This window comes from Cyprinodon variegatus, unplaced genomic scaffold (genome assembly GCF_000732505.1).
Source record: "Cyprinodon variegatus isolate N-32 unplaced genomic scaffold, C_variegatus-1.0 Scaffold67, whole genome shotgun sequence".
Classification (NCBI taxonomy): domain Eukaryota; kingdom Metazoa; phylum Chordata; class Actinopteri; order Cyprinodontiformes; family Cyprinodontidae; genus Cyprinodon; species Cyprinodon variegatus.
Window position 1 is genome coordinate 425,573 of NW_015150520.1, and position 25,282 is coordinate 450,854.

Sequence of the window (25,282 nt, forward strand, 5' to 3'; positions counted from 1 at the left end):
CACAGTCCAGCATCTCGCACTTAATTTGACCATAGGATGATGATTTTCCCATGAATTTGGCTTCATGCTGTCTTTAGCTCATTACAGATTGAAGACAAACCAAGTATCAATGCAAAGAATGGAAAACATCTAAGCCAATCAGAGACAGGCTGAGCAATCATCTAAAGAAGATCATCTGCATAGAGCACTGTCAGTTCAGTCAATAACACTTCAGCACAAAATATTCCATACAAGTATACATGAATATATCTAATACCAATCCCTCATTTATAATGTGGATCCAAAATGTTTCTTTTTAAAGTAAAAGTTTATCGTTAGGTGTGATTTCAATCCAAATGGTTTCAAAACTTTATTGCTATTCTGCAAATGTAAAAACTAACACAATTGTGCATTAGCTATTTCCATTAAATAAGAATTGTTATTTAAATCACATGCAAATTAGCGTGTTTACACAAAAAGTCATTAAAAAATGTCATTTCACCCTCCGACTACTTCCTGTCATCATGTTATTCTTTTATGCCTTTAGTAACCTCTGGTTGTTGACAACTTGATTTATGTAATGTGAAAAAAAAAAATTATTCCAGTTTTTTTTTTTTTATATATAAATACGTCTATTTCAGTATGGTCCCAGGAAAATCAACACACACAATAGCTTTTTTTATCATAACTGGCATGTTTCAGAAAGAGTATTTATGTAATTACAATTATTGCTGTTTCATGGTCATGGGAATTTATTTTCTGTCACCTCCCTATTCAGGAGCAGGCGCCACTTCTACACCTTGAATTTAAAATAAAATTGTATGTAAAATGGGAAAAACTCTACAAGCATGAGGATGTGCAGTAGATACTAGAGATCAACTGATACAGGTTTTTACAAGTATCGATGCCAATACCTATTATTATGACGTCAGTCTAACCAGTTCCAGACATGTGCTGATTATTACTGACTAGTTTCGAGTCTGGATTTTTGAAGCACATACCATGTTTTTTTTTTCAATTTTCCTGCTTACAAATGACACAGATTACAAATGTTGCATGATTCTCAATTTAGACAAAACAAAATATTTATTGGTTAGCATACATACTGCATGCACTACATCTTATCTTAACTTATGGATTCTGAATGCACTAATGAATTGTGGAGTGCATGCACATATTGGCCGATTTATCTGTCGTCTCTAGTAGGAACTTTTAATAAAAGCACTGCACAGACCACAGCTGGAACTGGTGAAATACCATGAGGTAGTTGAGACAAAAGTGTAGATTTTTGGTTTAAAAATTCACATAATTTTAATTAAAAATACATTTTCTTTTTTAATTGTAGATGTAAGAATTGATTTTCTTATTTGACATGTACCTTTATGTAGGCTATTAAAGTTATGGTTTCAATCTAGGCTCATTCAAACTTGCTGAAGAGGCATGCAGGAGGTAGACGCTCTTTTATAACTGACAGTTGCAGATCAACTCTCATTAGTTTTTCTGGGTCATGTCACAGTAATACTGAGTAAAAATCATATGCAGAACACGTGTTAAACATGAGAAAGATGTATACCAATTATTAACCAAAAAAAGGTGAGTTTGGGGATGATTTGTCCTTTAACTGTGTAAAATCTCCCTTGGTTGTAGAACCTTAATATTTCTCTAAATTGATATTATATTTAATGATGATTAGCTCTGTACTTTCATAAAGGGAGATGTCCCACAGCATGATACTTTCCTATACCAAAAGCAGTTTGGCAGTCATAGAGAGTTTTGCCCACACAATCAACTCTGCTACTTTATAAAATGCTAAAAAAAAAAAAAGATGCAATTGTCTTAAAATTGCATTTCACTATGAAGAAACATTGTTAGAGCAAAGAAGTTATTATAAAAACATTTATTTTTAGTGTGTGGTAGGTGTATCAGAAGAAGCTGTAGCTCAACACAAGAGTGTTAAATACATCTTTATTTCAGGAATAGGAACATATAGCATAAACAACATTAGTAAAATAATAAAGTGACAGTTATATGAAATCCTAATATACAGTAAGTAATAACACAACAAACAAAATACGGTAAAAAGATTTTGAACATCTGAAGAGAGTGCTAAATATAATTCATATATCTTATGTACAGCACAAAATCATTCTTGCTTTTCTTATGTTGGTGAATATTCATTTTGATATAGATAAATTATCCTGTGATTAGCTGAAAGCGGATGTAGGAATTTTTTTAGATCTGTTTATGTGCCAAAAACTCCCTAAACTTAGGTAGAAAATGTTGTGTTTTAATGGACGGTTTTTACCAGCTCTCCAAATTAAAGTCAATGTAATATAGCACAGTTTAGGTGAAGAAACTTGTATGGGAAATGTTTCCAAATTTACAAAAACTCAACAGACAAAGGGATACACTTTAAACTTCAAGCTGGTTTACCTCCTCCTGGCCAATAAGTGGTGGTCTTGTGCTTGCCTGCATATTTTTGCCTAACTGGTTACCTAATGCTAAGCTTTGGTACTTTCTCAGCTGCATCACAGAGCTACTGGGATCTGGCATTGCCTGCTTGGAATAATGCATTTAAATCTATGGCTTTAGTGCAGAACCTTTTTAATGTTAAAGTTGGCAGATAAGCAGAGTAAATACCTACTTTGTGTATTTGGACCCATCACTATTTATAAAGTAAATATTTATAAAGTTTAGATGTTCTTATTAAAAGTAATACATTTATAGTAAGCAATTGAAGAAATTGCTGTAGCTATAACATTGAAATGTAGTTTTCTATGTTTTTGTTTTTTTTAGATGTGAAGAAATTTTGCTAAAGAGAAGCTTAGAGCTGTTACCCAAGATGAATGAGGTATGGTGTATTATAATGTCAAAATAATTTTTGTTTTAACAATATGTCCTTTCATGTTTTACAATACTATCAAACTGTCAAAATTTACTTTTAACAATGAAACAATATTACATTATTGCAATAAAGATACTATCAATATACAACAAAAAATGTAATGTTCTTGCTAGATTTATATATTTTTCTAAATGATTATGTTTTATTTATACATGCAATTATATTGTTACAACAATAAAGTGTTCATATTATAAAATGACACCATTTGTTGTTACAGCATAAAAGATGTTTAACTTTAAATTGATTGATGAAGTTTAGGGGGAGGTCAGTGGTTAAGAAAATGTCTTGCTTTATATTTCATGCTTGGACTGAGATGTAAAGGCCTGTGACAGCTTTTCTTATCGATCAAAAGTCACACAGTAAGCTCAAAGGATAAAACTGCACCACCTGGACAGCATTTCAGTGAGAAATATCTAAAGCCTATTGAGCAAAGACAAATTTAGTCTACATTATCCCAATTTAAAGTCACATTTTGACTTCTAGCACAACCTAAAGCCTTTTGATTTTGAATTATTCCAGAGATCTATGGTGTTTTTGAGGTTTACAAGTTTTATCTTCTTAGATGAAATGTTTCGGTCTAACAAAAAAGTGCCAGGAAGCACAGGTTTTAAAAGTAAATGGTGTGTTGAGAAACAGAATAGTGTAACATAAAATATTATATGTGTGGTATTTTTATATTTCTATCTTTTGTGTATACTTACATAAATTCATAGAGTTTTGAAATCAACTTCCATTTATACCTGTACCCATACCTATACTATTTTTTACAAATAAAATTATTTTTATTTATCAAATCAATTACATTTTTTGCTGTTGTTCTTGCACAACTGGTTATTTTTGCACATTGCTGTTGCAGTTGGACCTAAAAAGTATTAACCACATCACAATTTTACTGAAAAATAAACTGCATATTTTTTTCTCTATTATTTTTAGTAACACTAGCTGATGCATACAAATAGGACACTGTAAACAATACTGCCAGAGTTATTATAGGGCATGTGAATGATTGGATCTTGTCACATTTGATTGTGCTAATACGGTACATATTATTGGCAGAAATAGATGGCCCTGAAATTTCTAATTTTGCATAGGGCTCCACTGAGGCTTGGGCTGGCCAAGGTGGTCCACATGTAAAACTCAGAGTCTGATAAGGAAGATAATCAAAAACACAACCGCAACGTAAAAAAAAACTCAATATTTTTTTACCATAAATTTGAAGACATTTAAATTTGTTTTAAATTAGAAAATAGTTTAAAGAGTCTGGAAAATTTTGCCTACACTTTCAGTTTTTTTTTTTTTAAACCTTTATGAAACTAGAATACGGAACATCAAAATATTGATGTCAGAGTTTTGGCTCCCTCCTCTGGAAGTATCCTGTAGTCCAGGCACAAGATTGCAGAAAGAACCTATAAAATCCAGTGTGGAGTGTGTACAAGGTCTTTTTTTGGCTTTTGATCATGTTCATAAGTTAGCCGTAATTATGAAATGAATCCACAGCAGGGATTATGTCCTTGATCCAGGTTCTCTTTATGCTGCAGCTAAGCTCCGCTTTCCATCACTTTTTGTGAGAGCCGATCATGACCTTTGAGACAAAGTTGACGATGGCGCTTGCTGGCTGCTCAGGGTCATGTTCAGCAAACAGATGACATACATTTTCAGTTTCACTCTGAGATTTCCTGGCAACAAATCCAAAAATCCTGGAAAATAAACATACAAGAGGAAAGTAAAAGATTTGCCTAAACTAAAGTTAATCAGAGTATTGTCCCTCAACAACAACTCATTTGGTAAAGCTTAGGTGAAGGTGTCTGTGTAATTCCAAACTATAAATTTTTTTTAGTCATTGCTGCTTTGATCCTGTTGTTCAAAGACCTTAAACCAGAATGACTGGAGTAATGTTTTTTTTTTTTTTTGCCTTAAATACATCTATAACGATACTTACTTACCTACATTCAGTTACTATCACAAAGTTATTTCTAAGCTTTCAGGTCAAGTTAGCAACTGAACTTTGACCTCTGTATTCGTTCAAATGACTTTAGTTATCCTTATTTAAAAATACTAATAATACAGGTCTTGTACATTATAATAAAATTACACCATACAGATCCTGCTAATCACACATAAAAGTGAACAAATATGAAACCTTTCAGAGGAAAGCAGCCTGGTATAGCAACATCATACAAGACATGCTCATCACTGACATTTTATTTAGGAATAAACTTACTTTGCTGTGGAGACGCTGTCTCTTGTCCACCTATTTAGGACAAAAAGCATGTTGAAATCATAAAGGTGGATTACAACTGAATTAATAAGTACATACAAAACTTGTTTTATACTAAGAATACAGCTAAATTGTTGCTTTATTTGAAATGCTTCAAAAGTTGATCAAAAGAAATAAGACTCTCACACTGTATTCAAATCTACTTGTCATAAAACCATTGAGCCCTCAAAATGCATTTGAGTCAGAATAAAAATATGTTATTGCAACATCTGCAAACCAGTCCCATAACAGGTGTTGCTAAGGTTGTTTATTTAAAAGTTAGGCTGGACTGTTATCATCTGTCCTATTAATGTGAATATTCCCATTAATCTAGAGTATTTGACCCATATTAGCATGTTTGCAAACATTGTAAATCATATCAGTGTTCTGTATTTTACTGTTATTGTGCCACACAAAATAAAAGGTCATTATTCATTTCTAATCAAGGAGAAGCATTATATAATGCATATAATTGGACCTTTACAAATGTTTTAGAAAGAAGAGCAATTGAGTTTCCATGAAATATTGCGCTGACTCAACTAATGTAGTTAAAAGTTCTTTTTTTTTCAACTATTTAACTAAAACAAAGGCAGCATTCTAACTTTATTTGTTATAAGTAATTGATGATTAACTTTATGATTTGGTGCAGATTTTAGATATCATCTGAAGTTAAAGGCTGCTGTCAGCCAGCTAACCCAGGACAGCCCAGAACAGGTTCAACTATTGGTAATATTACTCACTTCCTTCCTTGTGGGTCCAGAGAACAGAATATAACCGTGTTTACAGCATAGTGCCTCCTGAAGAACAGCCTGCAGAGTCAAACACAGCAGCACATCAGATTGTGGTCCAATTACCTTCACTTATCTGGGATCACATGCATCCTTTAACAAGTCAACTACTGCTAAAATATCTTAAATTATTCATTATTCTTTCACATTTGATATACTGTACTTTTATTTTATTGTATTTGTTTTACTCTAGTTAAACATTTAAGCTTCTTCACTGCTTTGATAAGAACCTATGTATAAAGAACTTTTTGTAATCTTATTCATAGGTTTAATTATTTCTTCATCATGTCTCTCTATATTATCTTCCTCTATTATTAGCTGAATCCAGTTTAAGTAAATATCTCAGATTTACAATGCAAGTGAAGGGGACAGTCTTTGAAAAAAGCATCTAAAAGCATCTGTAGTAGTGTAAAATGACTTTACAGGAAGAAAGAGGTGAACACAGGCTCTTACTGTAACACGTGTCAGCCTGGTTTGTCTTATTTCAGCTGGGAAAGTTCAAAGAGGCTGCTTCTTCTTCGGCATCACTTTATTACAAGTAATGCAGTGGTATGGTGCTCTTAAGAAACTTGGAATTTTATTTAACGATGATTTTACTGATTTATTGGTATTTACATTCTAATAAGTTGGTAACCAGGTTTGTGTCCGGCCACTTTTGTCCCAGGTACACTTGTTCTATTTTTGGCTCCAACTCTAGCTTTTCCTATTTTTCTTTTAAATCATATCAACTTTACTGAAAACTGTATACATTATGAAATCAAACTGACTGAGCTCTCAGTATATAGGTTTCTTTAAAATGATGTTACAGACATTGGATAAAACGATACTCCTGCTGAGATCTGTGTTGCTGTGTTTATTTGATTTCAATACAGACAAGGATTACCTTATATGATGCAAACTCGTTAACTAGTAGTGTAATAAAAAAAAAAGCTACATGGGAATCTACTGAGGTGGAAGTTTGCTAAACAAACGAACTGAGTCAAATTGCCCTGAATATGATGTCGCTGATGAAGGATACCGTGCTAAAGAAATGTCTAGCAGATTCTGCAACAGTTCTTCCCCACTGCCATCAGACAAACGAACTATTGAACAATCTCTAAATCATGTCACAGACTCTGCATAACACTGATAACACCAAACCAAAAATGCTGCATATTTGCACCATATATATTAATGCTCTGAACTTCCATATCAATGTGTTTTTTTTTTGCGCCATTTTTTCTCTCCCTGTTTACATTTACCGCACTGTTTACATTTGATCCATGCTGCACCTAATGGAATGGAAAGGTTTATTTACTGTATGGAAGGTTGCACTAAGTGAAATTTTATTTTGTTTACACTCTGTGTATACAAAATGACAATAAAAGTTGTCTAAGTCTAAGTCATACAAAATATATATGAAGAAAACTAATTTAAGGTTTATTTCAGAAAGATTATCAAAGCTTGCTAAGACAGATACAGTACTTGCAGATTGCAAGCATACAAAGCAAAAAAAGGCTATGCTGTAAAGCTGGAGGCATTCTTCTGATCTGATCTTTTGAATATAAATATGTATATATAGAAATGGGGAAAACACAATATAATTAATGTTACAAAAAATATCCAGAAATAAGAACATTTTGGCTTATACATAAAGAAAAATATAAGTATATTAGTAGCAGTCTAATTGCATTTTCAATTAGATACGTGTTTGAATTTATCTTTAATTTTGGCAATTTTTTCTTCAAACTTTTTCCTGTAAGTGATGAAATCCTTACTTTCTCTGGTTGTCTGTAAGTGTGATTCCCTGAGCAGACACTTTAAAGTGGACCACAGTGGAGGGAGGGGGAGGGTCCATGGAGAGTGTCAGTGTGGTTGCCTTCTGGACCGCCTGCTGACCCGTCAAAGACTCCAGCTCCACAGAACCCAGGAACCACACGTTGCACGCTACCACCCAAACACACAATAAGGGGGCATTTCACAACAAACAGCAGTTTATTTAGAAATTTTATTTAATCATTTTATCATATTTAAATGTTTCACCTGCACCCTGTTTGAGAAGTTCAGCTGCTGAGTTTGTTGCTGTCTGTGCCGATGCATCATTCAGCTCCTCTAATGGATCTGTTAGACATAAAACAGCAATAGTGGCAATTAGTCATATTAAATGGTAAATTAAATTACATTTATACCTCACATGAACACAAAATAAACTAAATGAATACAAAAATATTCTACAAGTGCATTTAGAAAACAGAAATTTTACTTCAAAAATACTATCAAAAGGCTGCTAATATTTTTGAGATCTTTAGTTATTTTTATAATGTCAAAATTATAATAAAGATATCAAATGGCAATTGAAGTACATTTTGAACGTTGAATAAAATGGAAAAAAAACTGATTTTGGAAAAACTTTAACTCATATACCAATCTCATGTTTACATTTGATCACCATGTTTAGTTTTTATCACTGCTACACTTTCGAAATGGAAATGTGAGCTGTATTGAACGAAATTTGCTTTGTAACACACTGTGCGTACAAAATGATAATAAAGTTTGTCTAAGTCTAGTTCAAGTCTAAGTGCTAAGAAGAATTATTAGTGATGATTTTTGTTGTTATAAGAATTATGAACAGCCTTTCTGTGTTTAATAGAAGCCTGAATACAAAAAAATAATAAATAGTTTAAGTGCAAATAATTTAAATTAGATGCAAAGCATTGTTTAACGGTCGGAAAATAATCTATGCTTTTTAGTTTTTTGTTTCAAGATATTTCTGTATTAATTTAAAAAGGAAATGATAAAACAAGTTTACATTTTTAAAATTTTAAATAATTATTGATACTGATGATGCTAAAAAATGTAAAACTCTATATTTAGAACAAGTGGTAGCATAATCTATTTACCTCTGTCAGGCAGGATAAGCTTACATGGCAGAGCCAGAGGGGTGATGGAGTGCTGACACACCAGAGCTGTGAGGCTTCCTGTCAAAAGGGGAGACAAATTTGGAGCATTAATTTTCATAAGTACAGCTGCACTTTATTTTTACAGCCAGCAGAGGGAGGTAGAGGAATGATTTGAAAGCTTGGGTTAAACCTCTACCTTATTTTGTTTCAACTGCACTTTTTGAAATGGGTAAAGAAATCTATGAAAAATGATTTTTACCAAAGTAAGGCTCATTGGGGCAGCCTTTAAGACGAACTCCTTTTGGTGTACACTCTATCAAGAAGTGCCTGACCAGCTCACTGGACAGATCTCCTGCTAAAAGAGTTGAGATAAAACAAAACATTTAAGGAGAGAATTAAAAACAAATTACATGGCACATTGTTTGGTCAAATTTGACATATTGAAACTTCATTTTATTTTATTGATCTCACTACTCTGTGAGAGGCTGTGGAAAGTGGACACATGGATTAGAGGAAAGAGATCTATATTTCTAATATACTAAGCCAGTTTTATTCCAAAATCAGCAGGTCTTGAATAGAAGGATGACAATGAAGAGAGATGACATTTTCTGTGCACCTTTTTTACTGTGATGTACCACTGATGGAGGAGGTGTGGCCACCTTCATGGCCAGTCCATACGCCCCGCGAAATGAGTGACTGTCCCTGACAATAAATGAGCCGGGCTCTTTGTCCTTCAGCACTGCAATGGCTGTTCAGCAGGTAAATACAGACAGAAAGCAGAGAAAGGATACAGTTAGAAACACATTCACCCTGAACAAGAAAAAAAAAAAAGAGAGACTTTGCACATAGGTGTATTATACGCTCACTGGTGGCTGTTTGACTTTCTGTTTCAAGGCCAATATTTACCTTGGTCTCTGGAAATGTCGGGTTTGTACCAAAACTTGGACGTGTCCTGAACAAACTTTACAGTGTCCTGTTTACTGCTGGAGTCTGTGGGGCACAAACCAGAGCTCAGTGATAAGAATCAGCATTGTGAGGAGGGGAAACATGAGCAGAAGAGATCAGAGAGGTACAGAAGTCTATTAGCAGGAGTGAATTGTTGTAGTTTTAGCAGGAATTAAAGAAGGTCATAATGAATAAGCGGGGATTTGGCACCATTAGTTAATCTTGCCTGCAAGCTTAAATCTTACGGTATTTGTGAGTTCACTAACAGATAAGAATCCTTGCATGAGAATCTTGTACCAGCTTAAATCTTTCAAGTCCGACCCAAAACAGGTGGCCCAATAGCATTGCAGTATTATGGTTTAAGGAGGAACATATTACTTTGATAACAATAAGAGCTGTGGAGCCCACATATCCTGGCAAGCCAGATTGATAATGCTTGGAGCAGGCATGGTTTTAGCCCAAAATCAAAATAAACATGAAAGCTCATGATGGCGCATGCTTAGCTGCTGTTATTACATCTGTTTTGTTGGAATCCATAATTTCTTCAAAAAGAATGATCCATGTAATAAGTTGAGTAAAGTTAACTGCACATCAGAAGATAACAAAAATGCAAACTCTTTAAGAGTAATATTACCTGCCCCAGGTGACGAAGCTCCACTAAGACCTCTAAATGGATCTGATGTCAGAGAGGATGACAGAGGGATGCTGAGGCTGCTCCCACTGTGTGGGCTGGAAAATCCACTCAGAGAGGGGGACCGTGACCCTACATCTCCAACCTCAGCTGTTCTTCTCTTCTCGGGCAGTAGAGGAGCAATCCCTGCATTTCCCCCAAGATTCAGATTCCCCAGCCCCTCCACGGCCTCTAGCAGACTGTGCTCCAGGCTACCATTGTCCAGTAATAGCAACGAAGACAAGTCTGCACTGTCAGTTCCACTACGGACTCCTAAACTCCCTCCTCGGCTCATCTGAGTCCCCAGCGGAGAACTATGAGCATTGGGAGATCTCAGAGGAAGAGGAGGTGAAGGTTGCGGAGGATATAGCGAGTTCAGGGAGTTTGGAGTGCGGTCGAGCCAAACAGGAGGAGGAGTAGAGCTGGAATTAAAGATTAAGACACACCTTCAGAAGAAATATTCATCAATATATCAATTTGGGAAAATTATTCAAATGAAATGTTTCTGTACTAAATATCCCGAGTATGACAGATGTTTAGGGTAATAATATAGATGTAGAAAACACTTTTAGATAACCCTTGTATGCCACATTTTTTATCCATTATTCTGATTATTATAATTAGCGGGACATCTTTTAAATTAGTGAAGATTCTGATCAAGTAAAAACAACTTGAAATGTTAGGACTTTGTTAGACGAGCCCTCTTTAAACATGACGTATACCCATCTGAGTCAAAAGATTTGTAAATGAAAATCTATCTACGAAACCTGAGGCCCCAAAGGCCAAAAGTTCACAGACAGATCTTAAAAGTAAAGCCTGATGACTCTAAGTTTCTAGTAAAGCTGCAGATAATAATCAGATGCTTGAACCCATTGAGCCATTGAGCCATGTGTCAACAACCTGAACTGCTGTTGAGCCTGGGTGATGAATCCTGTTTATCATCAACATTCATGGGTTTAATTTGTAAGTAGAGGGTAACAAACTTTTATGTATTTGTCTCCTGCTGAGAAAACAAAAAGGTCTGAATAAAAGTTAAAGTAGCTGTAAAAAAAATTAAGTCTTGTTCCTAGTTCACTACTACTTTTAGATATGCAGGAGTACAACTAGCTATTAGTAAGTAATCAAAGCAAAAAGGTCATTGCAGCATCATGTGTGCTATATTTTACTCCCTGGAGAGAACATTGTTGTCATTTAACAAATGCAAATTTTTGCTTATGCAATTAATAGGTGTGTTGCTGGTGGTGTACAAAGATTGTTGTGCATTTGTTAAGAGATGAAAACTGGTTTGGCTTTTCCCACTAAAATGAGCAGGTTCCATGTGCTGCAGTAAAAAAGGATGAGGTTCTAAACCATGTAGTTGTTGATAAAAATGACGATAATATTCAATAAAAGTAAAAATATTTATAGTGCACTTTACATAAGCAAGCCAATGTTGTAGTGCTACAAACAAAAGGAAAAGAAGTTATCCGTGTCTGCTGTTTGACATCATTTCTCATTTTGTAAATCTGCAGACAAAGTAACATTAGGTTATCTTATTGCATCTATTATTGTTTTGAATCATTTTGCAGGTTCAGGCCTGGCAGGACATACAGATGATATCAAGATGCATCTTTGCAAAAAAAAGCTCAAGACACTTGAAAAAGGCGTGCTTCTCAAGCGCTTGGCATGATGAAGATGTGGCTGTTCTGTGGCTTTAGAAAACCTCCAAGAACACTCAGACCTTTTGGGGTAAACTCCAAGAAAACTTTAAAAGTCCTGAGGTCCTAAGATGCCTTAAATAAAATGTAAAACGTATTTGTTTCAAGTTGCTTTTGATTGTTTTATTTAAGCTTTTAACTGCCTGTACCTTCGCAACATCTATAAAGGGGAGTATAACCCTGAGGTTATCAACAGCCACATTCTGAGTGGTTTTCAACCAGTATCTTTTTTTTATCTCCTTACTATCACATTGTATGACAAAAATGTGTCCTAATTGTTTTTTGTTTGTTTTAGAGACATTTACCTGTCTGTGTGTTGGAGGGGACTGCTAGTTGACATTGAGGTCATGGAGCCAAAGATCCTTTGACAGGAGGTGGGAGTGACTGGAACGTCAGATTGGAACAGCTCTCTGTCTTTGGAGCCCCCAGAATGGTTCATGCCATCCAGGAAACTTCTCGATTCTGAGCAAAGAAGAAACAGAAAGTAGTATTAACTTAACACAAACAGAAAACTGTTTTACATACGTTAGTAACCTACCTTTGTTTGAACTTTATTCAGAAACAATAAAAACCTACTTGCCGTGTTTTACAGAACAAAGTTCTACCACATAAGATTACTCAATTTGTGATATTAGCAGTACAGTAAATGTGTTGTTATAATAAACTATAAAAAAATCTACTTTTAAATGTACAACTGAATTCACCAGATAGGGGTCCAAAGCTACACCTTTGCTGGAAGCAGAAATTTAACTAGTGCAATGCTTTCAGGACATACATGCAAACACAACATCCTGAATGTGTCATTCAGCAAACACACAGAAGGGCCTCCTCAAGCTAAAGAACAGGGCCATGCAGCAGCATGAGTCATGGGGAAAACAGTCATTCATTATAAAGACCTTGCTGTGAAGCCCGCTGAGTCTCTCACTTCACTCCCTTGTCCCTCCTCTTTTCTGTTTCACACGCGGCATTACTTTGAGTGGATTTTATAAAGAGACATGATGAATGCAAAGAATGCCATACAAAAAAAAAAAAATGCAAATTACAATGAATCATGTAAAGTAGATCTAAATAGATTATTCTGTAGATAATCAGTTTTCAAGGTTTGGTGTCCTGCAACTTTCCACACACCTGGTTAAATAGTGAGGTCAATAAAGGGGCAAAGCATGCAATGTGTAATGCAGAGTTCCTCAATTTTATTCCTCATGGTTCAGTGTACTGCACCTTTCAGATGTGCCACTCCTTCCACATACCTGAGCTAAATAATCAGGTTATTAGCAGGATTCTGCAGACCTTCACTGCATGCCAAGCAGGTTTTTCAGGCATTTCATTTAGGTGTATGGGAAGCAGGGATGCATCTATATGTTTCTGGGCACCAAACATGGTGGCCTAGAATTGAAGAACCCTGGAGTAGAAGATATTCAGCTGTTTGATTCAAGCTGGTCGAAACAGAGACACATATAAAGATCGCAGGACAATTAAAGGACTGGAGTTTGACCCTTTTATGTCTATTTACCATGTATGGTTCTACTATTTACATTTTGTGGGAGGGGGGTTCATTCAGGAAGGAGCAAAGTGTTCCATATGTTTTATCTATTATAGATTTATTTATCTATTATCTATACTGATTACTCAAACCCCTTTACACCCTTATTAGCATTACATTACATTATATAAACAAGCATTAAAATACTGCATAAAAAAACCATACCATTACCACCACTGTAGTATTCTGAGGAAATATCAGTTACTTACCTGGAACAATCTTATCAAGTTCAAAAACATCTGTTTAATTTATAAAATCAGACATGGTTTAGCACCACCTCCACTATGTGACTTTGTACAGTTCAGATCCAGTGAGATTAGGGTAACCAGAGGGGCAGTGAGGGAAGACTGCATCATCCCCCAGAGAAAAACATCCTTTGGTCAGGCTGTCTTCTCTGTAAGAGCATCTCAGCAATGGAACACAGTGCCAGAAACCATCAGAGACTCTTTGTCATTCTCTTCATTCAAAAAGAATGCAAAAAAAAATGGCTTGTAGAGAGCCGAATTTGTGGGCACTAAGGTTTTCTGTGTGTATTTAAATAATTTTACAATAAATTTTTAATCATTTTACATGAATTTTATTTCTTAACCATAATGTTTTTTATGTAATTGTTATCGTAATTTAATCTTGTGATTTTTATACTTGTGTTTATTTTTAAGGTTGCCTTTTTTTATACCTGGCTGGGGGACTACTGATGAAAATTAGCACTCCTTAGCTAACTCGGGTATATTTACATTGTTTTAATGTTGATTAATGTACACTGTCCCCTTTCAAATAAACAATAAATGTAATGTAAATTAGCCTAATTGTAATCATAATCATTCACACATTATTACACAATTATAGAGATCGGTAGGCATCATGGGGCTGAATAAAATGGCTAGGGTTATCAATATGTGACAAAAGGATATTTTAATCAGACCCACAATTTTTGGGTTGCATATGGACCACTCTTTCTTCTTGTTACAGCAGATGTTTGGATGGAGACTGTAAAACATGGGATGCCTTATTAGTTTTAGGCTAACTGCTAATTTAAGTTGAAAGACAGCAGGAAGGCCAAATAATAATAATAATAAACTGCATCCTCCCTTTTTTATATCCAGTTGGCAGCAAATGTTTGTAACTGAGTTAATGACTAAATATCTCCACTGAAAAAGGCTTGATAGAATGACATTTAAATCAGTTCAAACCTGCTCTCCTTACCCACTCGGAGATGCAAGAGGCACTTGCTTTTAAAATAAGAAATCTCTAACAGTAGCTGACTCGTGTCAGCTGACATCATATCAGTTTTATTTCTGAAACACTGGACTACTATGTCCCTGTGGTGGACTTGCAACCTGTTTAGAGTTTAACCTGCCTTCTGTTCGTAGATATTTTGAGACAGGAACGAACGCACCACTTGATTTTACTGTCAAGCGATAGTTTAAAAAAAAGTTGTGGAATTACTTAATCATTTGAATTGGTTTCAGTACTGTTCATATGAACGTTTTTGAACTTTTAACTATTTTTAAGGGCATTCCTTTATCATGCAAAGAGTGGTAATTATTGTATAGCACAATATCAATAGTTTATTGATGACAAATGGCGCTTTTATTAAAATACTAGGACTTGAAATTAAAAGGTTCACATCAAGTTTACATGAATGTCTTGAGAGATCACATGGCATATAGTTTTAACACAACTTGGAAAGTTGTTTCTGTTGATGCTTAAAGGAAACAAACACAAAACTAAGTGGGAGAGAGTATCAGGATTTTTCAAACATTCCCACAGTCTCTGATACTTTTCTCTCTTGGGATGACTCCTGGAGAGCAGCTGAACTTCATCTCTCTCTGTGTTCTCATGCATCACTTTCTAAAGCTCCAAATCTACGAAACCTGCTGCCTCACTGGTGAACAAATAAATCCCATCATACATCAGCAAGTTGAAAATCTGAAGAGCAAGTGTTTTATGTTTAATTACAACTGATGTACAGAGAAATGAACAAAGCGACGCAAATCTAAAACATGCCAAAGTAGCTAATGCCTACGTTTTTGCTTTATTAAAGGATAAAGCATGCTAGAATTGCAAAATGTCAACTGAACATACAAAATATGTATGGTCACCTTTCATATACAGCAACCTTTTTCAGTAAACAGTAAAAAGGAGCACAACGCTGAACCTCAACTGTAGAGCCACATGAGTAAAAATTTTAAGTTTTATTGAAAAATGAATTGCAGCCAAGAATTACAGTAAGGAAGCTTGTTATGGCACGTTTCTACTCTAATTCATGTACATCGGTGCATGCTGTAATTAAAATATCTAAATTGTTAATGTGACACCTAAATAGCAATGTTTTAAGTCACAATAGAACACAGAGATTAGATGAACTGTTCAATATAAGCCCAGTAGTTTTCAATCAAATAATCCATTCTGGGTGCATTTTGTTGGCTGTGAGGTTGTGTTCTGTATATTTTAATATTTTAGCATTTATATTGCACTCCATTAGTATTTCTTGTTGATTTGTTTAAAAAAATTGTATAGGGATTATGATGTATACTACTAAAGTTCCTGCAACCAGTATACATTAAAAGAAAACTTCCAAAACAGGAAAGCATAATTGAAGGAAAGGAAAATAAAATTCAACAACTAGTATTAAACCTGCCCTGACTGATGCTCTAAAGAAGCTTAAAATCATAAGGGATGAAAGCAGCAAACAGCAGCTGCAGAGAATTGAGTGTGCAGGAGTTAGTCTGTGACCAACTTGTTTCAGAAGGATCATATCTGCTAAAGAGAAGGGATTAAAATACAAAATAATAAACAAAGAATGAAACAGATTAAAATGGGTTCTCTTTTAGTTTGGGTCTCACTTATAGTTAAGGTTATCAATTTGCCCCTATAACAAATAACAGTGTCATTTTTTTGTATTGTTTTTTTTTTTTGCTTTATTTCAAAGAGAACCACTTGGTGGCACTTTGAGGTTATTTTTTAAACAATGAAACAATCTTCACAACCCTCATACAGCATAGCTCTAAAAACAACTCATTGTTTTCCATTTTCCCTAAATAGAACATGAGACCAATTTTTTTCTTTCAGCTAAATAATTTAAGAAAAGCCTACTTGGCTGAAACAAAACACCAATTGTGCTTTTTTTTTATGTGGATTCATATTCCAACCAATAAATAGGAACCCAGGGTTCTGATTAGACTAATAAAATGATCAGTTATGATCGGACAGGGCAGATGATCTGGAGCATACACTCAATTATAAACAGTTTGAGCAGAAGTTGTGAATTGTTGACAAACACTTATGAAATTAGTTAGTTCTTTCAATATATATCGATGCATGCCTTAAGCTTCCTAAGTCTTTCAGGTTATGGTGGCATATTAAAACATACTTTAGTGGACCTTTGATGGGTAAAGAAAGAACAGACTATAATTGAGCAGTGCAAAATGCATTATTTTGTTTATTCCTTAAATAGATTCTAAAGAATTGTATAATTTTCTTTCTACTTTATGCACTTTATGTTATAACATCCATCCATTTTCAGACACGCTTAATCCCAAGTGGGGTCGCAAGAGGTGCTGGTGCCTATCTCCAGTTGTCTAGAGGCAGGGTACACCCTGGAAAGGTCGCCAGTCCATCGCAGGGCAACACAGAGACAAACAGAACAAACAACCATTTACACTCACACCTAAGGGGACTTTAGAGAAGCCTATTAACAGTCATGTTTTTTGGACTGTGGGAGTAAGCCGGAGTACCCAGCGAGAACCCACACATGCTCAGGGAGAACATGTAAACTAAATGCAGATTCTCGGGCAGGGAATCAAAACCAAAACCTTCTTGCTGCAAGGCAGCAGTGCTATCCACTGCGCCACTGAGCAGCCCATGTTATAACATATCAAATGAATTAAAGTCAATAAATACTTTAAGGCAATTTTATGCCTACATTTATACATGGACTTACCAAAAAAGTGGATAAGTTTTTACTCTTCAAGAAATTACAAAACTGACACACCAGCTTTAGCTGTTCTGTATTTACAGTTATTTTAACCCAATATTCAGAATAAAACAGTTTCACATCCACTCCAGTGGCCCAGCAGTAAACCTGCACTGGTTTCTTCAGTATGAGAGAGCACAAAGCCTCTTCAGTTTACGGACAAACTGTGAAAAAAACTTTTCCAGATGGCACTGACCCATGTGGGCACGTCTGCCAACCACCAGCAGCAACAGCCCAACCCACAACACATGCACATACTTTCTGCATCGCAGAAAGATGGTTACATAGCTCGAACTACAAAGGGGCAAAAAACTTCATGCTTACCATGAAGATAGTTACTGTTTAACAAAGAGAAATTTTATTCCTTGATCTTCGCATTTGATCATACTTCTTTTAAGAACAGAATTACATTTACTAACCCAATAATACACAAGTAATCATGCTTGGCAAACAGCCTACATACCACAGGAATGTAAGCACAGGCATTTGGTCTTTGCTCTAGCATAAACAGAGGCTCGACCTAGGCCATTATGGCCATATTACAGCTGTTCAGATCTGTAACATTAAGAAAAAAAAATGTCAGTGTAACTGAAAGAGGAGGGAAACAGTGGAAGATCCCTAGAGAAAGTTTAAATATCAATTTCCTCTCCGCTTTTAAAGCACCCTTTAAATGCCTTTCAAAGTATTTTGTTATTGTTGTGTAACCAGTGTTGAATCTTTACAAAGATCATACCTGATTTATTCAAGAATTCCAGTTACTCAATAATGGTCATTTTTACTCAGCTCCAGAAGAAAAATATAAAACTGTCAGAGCAGTGTAGGCAGGACAAATCGACTCATGCGGCTTCATTTATGAAAAACCACCAAACATGGCTCATATAAAGCAACTGTTACTGCTCTAAGATCAACACAATCATATATTTATCATTTTGTTAGACTTCTACTGTAACTGTAATTTAAAAGAAAACAACATAAACTCTTCAGTACTTTATTTCAATGACAAGGAGGCGTCATACAAATGTAATATAAATGATAGTACTATTGTCTATGTCTATCTATCCAGTTCAGAAATTCGGTAGTCAGATTCTCCTCCTCTGGAAATTTCCACCTCAAATCTTACTTAAACCGTTTTATGAACCAGCCTCTTGGAAAAAAAAAAAAAACTTCTTGGACACTTTTATTTATCAAAATCAGCTAAAGGTCTCCTACTAATTGACACGTCTGCCTTTTGCTTTTCTCCATTAAGAAGGTTGTCTGGGTTCCCATACATTGCATTTTTCTAGGAATAAAGACATTTGATGCAATGCTTCTACATGCCTGGATTTACTTCCTGATGTTTCATGTTGAACAAAGAATTTTTTCTTTTCAGTAGGCATTAGATTTCCTGCAGGCCTGCAAAACTCAAACATCTAAATTACAGCAAATACCATTTCTGAAGGTATCTTAGTATGTATAAATATTTCTTAGAAATCAAATAAGAATAAAGGACAAACTTGAACAAAAAACAAACTAACTACATAATGCTTTGGTTGCATTCTTTTATGGTGTGTGTGTTTGTATTTTGTTGCTTTTATTCAGCCAAATAATTAACAAGGCTATGGATACTGACTCAGGAACAGAGCCACCATCAGTCACCTCCTCTACATGGATGACATGAAGCTGTACAATAAGAATGAGCAAGACATCAACTCACTGATCCATACCACCCGGATCTGCAGCATGGACATTGGGATGTCATTTGGACTAGAGAACTGTGGTCGGATGGTGACGATGGTGAAGAGAGGGAAGGTAGTCCACACAGAGGGGTCTCACTCCCAGAAGGGAGCAGACATTGAGGACGGTTACAAGTACCTCACAATCCCACAAGCAAATGGCAACCTCGAAGAGGTGACAAGGAAAGCGGCTATACGGCCAAATACCTCCAATGAGTGAGGCAGTACCTAAGGAGCCAGCTCAATGGCAAGAAAAAGTCTTGGGCAATAAATAGCTACAATCAGATTCACTGCAGGAATAATAAACTGGCAAAAGAAGGAGGTACATGCCATAGATGTTAAGACACGAAAGCTCCTAACCATGAAAGGAGGGTACCACCCCAAATCCAGCACCCTGAGACTGTACGCCAGCCGTAAGGATGGAGGCAGAGGACTAGTGAGCGTGAGAGCCACTATCCAGGATGAAACATCCAAGATCCATACATACATCAAGGACACGGCTCCAACCGATGAAGTGATCAGTGATTGTCTCAGACAATGGGGAATGAAAGATGAGGTGCCAGAGGTTCCGTCATGGAAGGATAAGCCCCTACACGGGATGTACCACCGAAACATAATCGAGATGGCAGATATCAGGAAATCCTACCAATGGCTAGACAAAGCCGGACTGAAGGACAGCACAGAGACACGCATCATGGCTGCACAGGAGCAGGCCCTAAGCACCAGAGCAATAGAGGCCCAGATCAACCGCACAAGACAAGACCCCAGGTGCAGACTATGCAAAGATGCCCCTGAGACAATCCAGCACATAACTGCAGGTTGTAAGATGCTAGCAGGGAAAGGAAGGAAGGAAGGAAGTTGATAACCTAAACTATAAGGAAGGAAGGAAGGAAGGAAGGAAGGAAGGAAGGAAGGAAGGAAGGAAGGAAGGAAGGAAGGAAGGAAGGAAGGCACCATATGTCCATCTTAGGAAAGATGGACATATGGAGCCACAACTAACCAAATCAGAGGGAGCCAGTGAACAAGTTGAGAATATCAAAGAGCAAAGTATATGGAACAGAAAATTAAAGCTTTAATGAGAGTAAACAAATTAGAGAAGAAGAAAAGGGACTGTAAGAAAAAATTATGGAGATAGGAAAGGAAAGAAGGAAAGTAAAGAAGTACTCCACAAAATGTCAGAATAAAACCAGGAGCTCTAAATGTATATTCCTTTCACTAATTTATTTTCTTATACCATTAGAGTTTAGTAAATGTCTCAAATTGCATGTTTTTCCAAACAATTCCAGACTTTTGATGAACCTCGTTAATGGACTAAAGACAATATATTGGCTACCAGAACATGCACATCTGTTAACCTAATGTAGGTGGATAACTTGAAATTATTGCAAAATCTGATGTACAGAAAGGCAGAAAATTGGTCAGATCATTTTTCATTTTCTTCATTTTAGTCAGAGAGACTCAATATGCTCATGACTGAATTAAGAAACTAAAAACTCTAATCACATGTGGAAAATATTACAGCTGTAAAACAAATGTGCCAAAAGAGAAAAAAACTTACACTGAGTATTGGCTATGAGCTACACAGATTCTTTGGAAAAAATATTTTGGCCTACATTCTCTATAAATAGCTTTAAACTATTCAAATAGAAAATAAGAAATTAAAACCTTAAAATGAAAATAAAAGATGTGCTTTTTTACCATCTGTAAAAATACCTAGAGTAGCTCATTTTAAAATATTGTTGCTTTTATTAACTCTGACATCTCTCAGTAGCTCTCCCCACACTAAGCACCCCAATGAAAACAATAAGGATTTTTTTCAAAGCAATCAAGTTCAGTAGAGCAGAAATAAAAAGGGGGAAATGGCCCCTCTTTGTTAACCACAAATACATCAGCACACGATGGAGGCCAAAATAAGCCTTTTACAGGATGAGATCATGACTGAAGCAGTGGAACAAACCACCTCATCCTCACAGAAAATGTGATATTTCAAACAGGCTGCAAAGCTGAGCAAAATGGTTTACAAGTGAACACAAACAGACTACAAGGAGAGCTTTTTAAAAAGACAGTCTATGTTTGTAAAAGATATACCAGACGTCTGTGTACCTCATTATTTTCATCTTACTCCATGAAGTTTTACATAGACAAACAGTACAGAAAAGAGCAATGAATACAGAAAGCAGAGATTCTAATTTATAGTCTATAGAGATAGACTTAAAAATTAAGCACTTCAAACTTTTTTATCCTTTATCAGTCATGTGGGCATGTATACCTACCAAAAGATGCAGTCATGATGGTGACAGTCCCAGGAGTTATGTCCTGATATTCCAGTTATTTTTAAAACTTCCAGGGTCTCTCACCTTCCTGTTGCTCTTTCTGATGCCTACTGAAGTAATTCTCCCTTTTTACCAGAAACCCACTTTTCCTTCTTCAGCCTTTTAAAAGTTGGTCAGATCTCGACTTACAGGAGAAATCTGAATGTTTTTAGGGGGGGACATTTCTTTTCATCCCTTAGATGAGCACCCCGTTTGTTCTTGCCTTGTTGTGACGCCACTCGACTTCTGGGTTTGTATGGAGGGAGGGACAGAAATAGGGAGGCAGGGAGGAGGTGTATGGAATTTCTTCCTCCTCCTCCTTCGCTCTATCCCTCCCTCTGTTTTACCAACCATTGAGCATTGTTCATGTCGGGTCACTGCAAAAGCTTTCCCCCAATCAGAGTGGATTCCAGTGAGGTCAGAGGTGACATGCGGCCTTTTATGGAGTAGCGAAAGCGATAGGAGGTGGTGGGTTTTGAAGGGCTTCAAAAAGGCTTCTCTGTCCAGGCATGTGTGTCCACTCCCACCATCTGCTTGCCACCAGCACAGGGGACAAAGGCATGCAGACACTTTGACACTGACTCCAGCCATGCCTCTTGTTTTTCATGTCATAGATTAAAGCGAGGAGCCGTTGATGCATTGAGTGATGTTGCATTTGCTTTAGTTTCAGTCAAAGTATGTGGTTCATTTTAAGCTTGGGTTACAGGAAATGAGCTGACATGGATGTCAGCATTTTTAATCTCTCCTAACAGTTATACATATATTTGGATTTGTCTTTCTGGAGCAAAACTAGCATCACTTGGAATAGACAGTAGAAGTTGGAGAAGCAAGCAGAAAAAGAGCATGTCTTCTGAGGTTACATTTAATATTCTAGTCCTCATATGACACATATCCCTAGTTTATGTGGGGTCTTCATTCACCTTTTCATGCACAAATAAAGACAAGAAAAAATCCTAATAGAAGTTAGTTTTTTTTTTTTTTTTTTTATGAAATAGCTGTAAGAGAACATTTCTTGTTGTAAACACATGCTAAATAGTAGGTATATTAATACTTTATGGTGAATTAATTTCTAAAACAAAATCAAAGGTTTTCCAACTTGACAGACCTAACCTCCCCAAATGTACCATGTATTGGGAGGTAATGTCAACACTATTTCATTATGGTTTCCTAAGGACAATAAATATTTTAGTTTGTTGGTGATTTTAGAGACCGAAGGAGTCATTTTTGTTCCATCTTTAAGGGATTATAACTCATGGATATTAGTATTCCCCCCTCCTTTGCCTGGCACTCTTCTTCTAATTTACATGAACCCGGTGATGTTCAGTCTTTCCATCAAGTGGAGGAGATTAAGTATCCAAATGTCGTGTTCATGAGTGATGGTAGAATGGATTGGGGCTTCATCAGCAGGAATGCAGGCATTGATCAGGTACGTGATGGTAAACAAAGAGCTCAGCTAAAAAAGGAAGTTCTTGATTTACTAACATGCTTATAATATTGTACATTCCAACCTTCATCTCAGGGCATGAAATGTAGACCATGACTGAGAGAACAATTTCCCTGATAAAAACTTGCCAAATTATCTGATGCCTGTGAGGCTAAAATATGGAATAAATGGTTAACGTCTGGGGACCCAAAAGCACTATAAACAACATTCAATCATTCCCACACATACTGATAGACTAGAAAATCCCTTTATTGTCCAAAATTGGGAAATTGTGGTTATACTTATTCAAGGAAGAAGGTGAAAAATGTAAAATATATTTTTACAAATTCAGTCATAAATTTCTATTTTACTCTGTAGAGTATATGCTTTTATGCAATATGAATTATACTAACTCCTTTTTACCACCTACATTCATGCATTAATCACTGAACAGACATATGGTTTCTGTCTTGGGGTGTTAATCAGAGCGCCCCAAGCATTGCAGCTAAATATCCAGTCAAGTACCATTGCTATGGCAAATTGATAAATAAATGGTCAATCAGTCAAACAATTTAATGGTCTTGGGGTGCTGAAAAATATTGCTCTCTGAGTAAAAAATACAGCAAGACCTAAAATTTTACACAGGCGTGGTTTATCAGAGGAATGATGGCAAACTAAGGAGCAACAGCTTTCACCAAATTTGGTGAGATTATTATTTATCTACCCATTTCTCCAAAAGGAAAATGGCAGAGAAAGTTAGGGCCAAGGAGTCGGGACCAGACAGGCTTGACCTTAACATAAGCCATTAGACTGAAGAGAAAAATAAAGTCTTCAATCTGAGATTTTGGTTTGACCACAAGTCCTTCTTGACAGGCTGTGGAATGGCCAATGCACTTTTCTGTTTCCCTTGTATTCTTTTTAAAAGAGAAAAATAGGATTTGGCATAGAAATAGTCTGGATAGACCCTTTTTCAAAGCACCTCTACGAACTCCTCAAAAAGCGTGAACGATCAAGAGTTCAGATGACGCTGCATTCATGTCTTCATTCATCTTCATTCCTTGTAGCTGGAAGGAATGAAGACGGATGAAGAAATGAATGACTGCTAAGTCTCATCTTGTTTAAGGATGATTTGTTGTTGAGACTATTTCAGTAGAGGGTATTGTGCAAAAGTCTGGTAGTTTATGTCAGGGGTCGGCAATCCAAACTGCTCAAAGAGCCATATTGGACCAAAAAACAAAAAAATCTGTCTGGAGCAGCAAAAATGTAAAAGACTTCTATTAGCCTCGTATGGCAACAAGGGCTCTAAGTGTGTTATCTCACTATAGAAAAGGGCTATGCGGGGTTAAATATATAATAATAAGCATTCCTGATTAAATGTTTATCCTGGAGCAAATGTCACATAGAAGCTCTCACCACGCGCCGCTTCACCGCCCTTCACGGTACGGTTTAAGTTTTGTTGCATTGAGGAAATTATAAAAACACAATAAAGGAACCTTTCTATGGTAGTCATGCTTCTGTTGGGAGGAGATGATTGAGTAATGAGGAACCAAGCAGGAACTGCGTCCATCAGAGCAGCGCTCTCTAACCCTGAAATCCCACATCCTCCATCACCTGCGTTCCTTGGTGTGATTTATATTTTTAGGATTTGGGGAAAATGTAAGAAAGTTCACATCCCTGCTTCAGAGCCCTGCCTGTTTGATCTGTGGACGGTTTTCCATCCTTGCAAAAAAACTAGCAGCTTGGAGATGTCTAATTTATCCAGACGTATTCTCTCCCTCCCAGCTTAGTGGTCAGCTGCATATTTAGCTTACCTTTCCCTGGAAATGCCTTTCCAAATTTTTATTTTTATGACAACCTCTCATTACAAAGCAAAAATGCAGGCAATCCTTCCACAGTGATGATGAAAGCAAATGATGCGGTTCATTCTTTGAATCCTCTGTTCAAATCAGCTATCTTCCTTTTTTTTTCCTTATTGAATCCAAGGTCCGAGACACACCTGCAGCTTTGTTTGCCTGGCACCGCGCCACGCTGGTTGCAAGTTATGACCACTGATCTCTATGGCTATGACGCAAATCATTGTTTAAATATATTTATTATACAAATGTTTACAGCATTGGAAAACATAATTAATTCTTGTTTGACCTCCTGCACACCATATAAAAAAAATTGATTTTCATAAATTTTTGAAAAAGCCGC

General features: G+C 36.1%; 1 protein-coding gene across 1 annotated transcript in view; it reads right to left on the reverse strand.

The window, feature by feature from the left end:
• Positions 1–4,338: 4,338 nt before the first annotated feature.
• LOC107083027 (tensin-3-like) overlaps positions 4,339–25,282 on the reverse strand; it is a 53,170-nt gene continuing 32,226 nt past the window's right edge. Inside the window, exons 16-26 of the mRNA XM_015371961.1 lie at positions 12,426–12,582; positions 10,388–10,845; positions 9,715–9,798; positions 9,425–9,556; positions 9,068–9,163; positions 8,809–8,886; positions 7,952–8,029; positions 7,687–7,855; positions 5,882–5,950; positions 5,106–5,135; positions 4,339–4,581 (exon numbers count right to left, since the gene is read on the reverse strand). Coding sequence (XP_015227447.1) covers positions 4,440–4,581; positions 5,106–5,135; positions 5,882–5,950; positions 7,687–7,855; positions 7,952–8,029; positions 8,809–8,886; positions 9,068–9,163; positions 9,425–9,556; positions 9,715–9,798; positions 10,388–10,845; positions 12,426–12,582 — 1,493 coding nt within the window. The 3' untranslated portion in view covers positions 4,339–4,439. The remainder of the gene's footprint in view (positions 4,582–5,105; positions 5,136–5,881; positions 5,951–7,686; positions 7,856–7,951; positions 8,030–8,808; positions 8,887–9,067; positions 9,164–9,424; positions 9,557–9,714; positions 9,799–10,387; positions 10,846–12,425; positions 12,583–25,282) is intronic.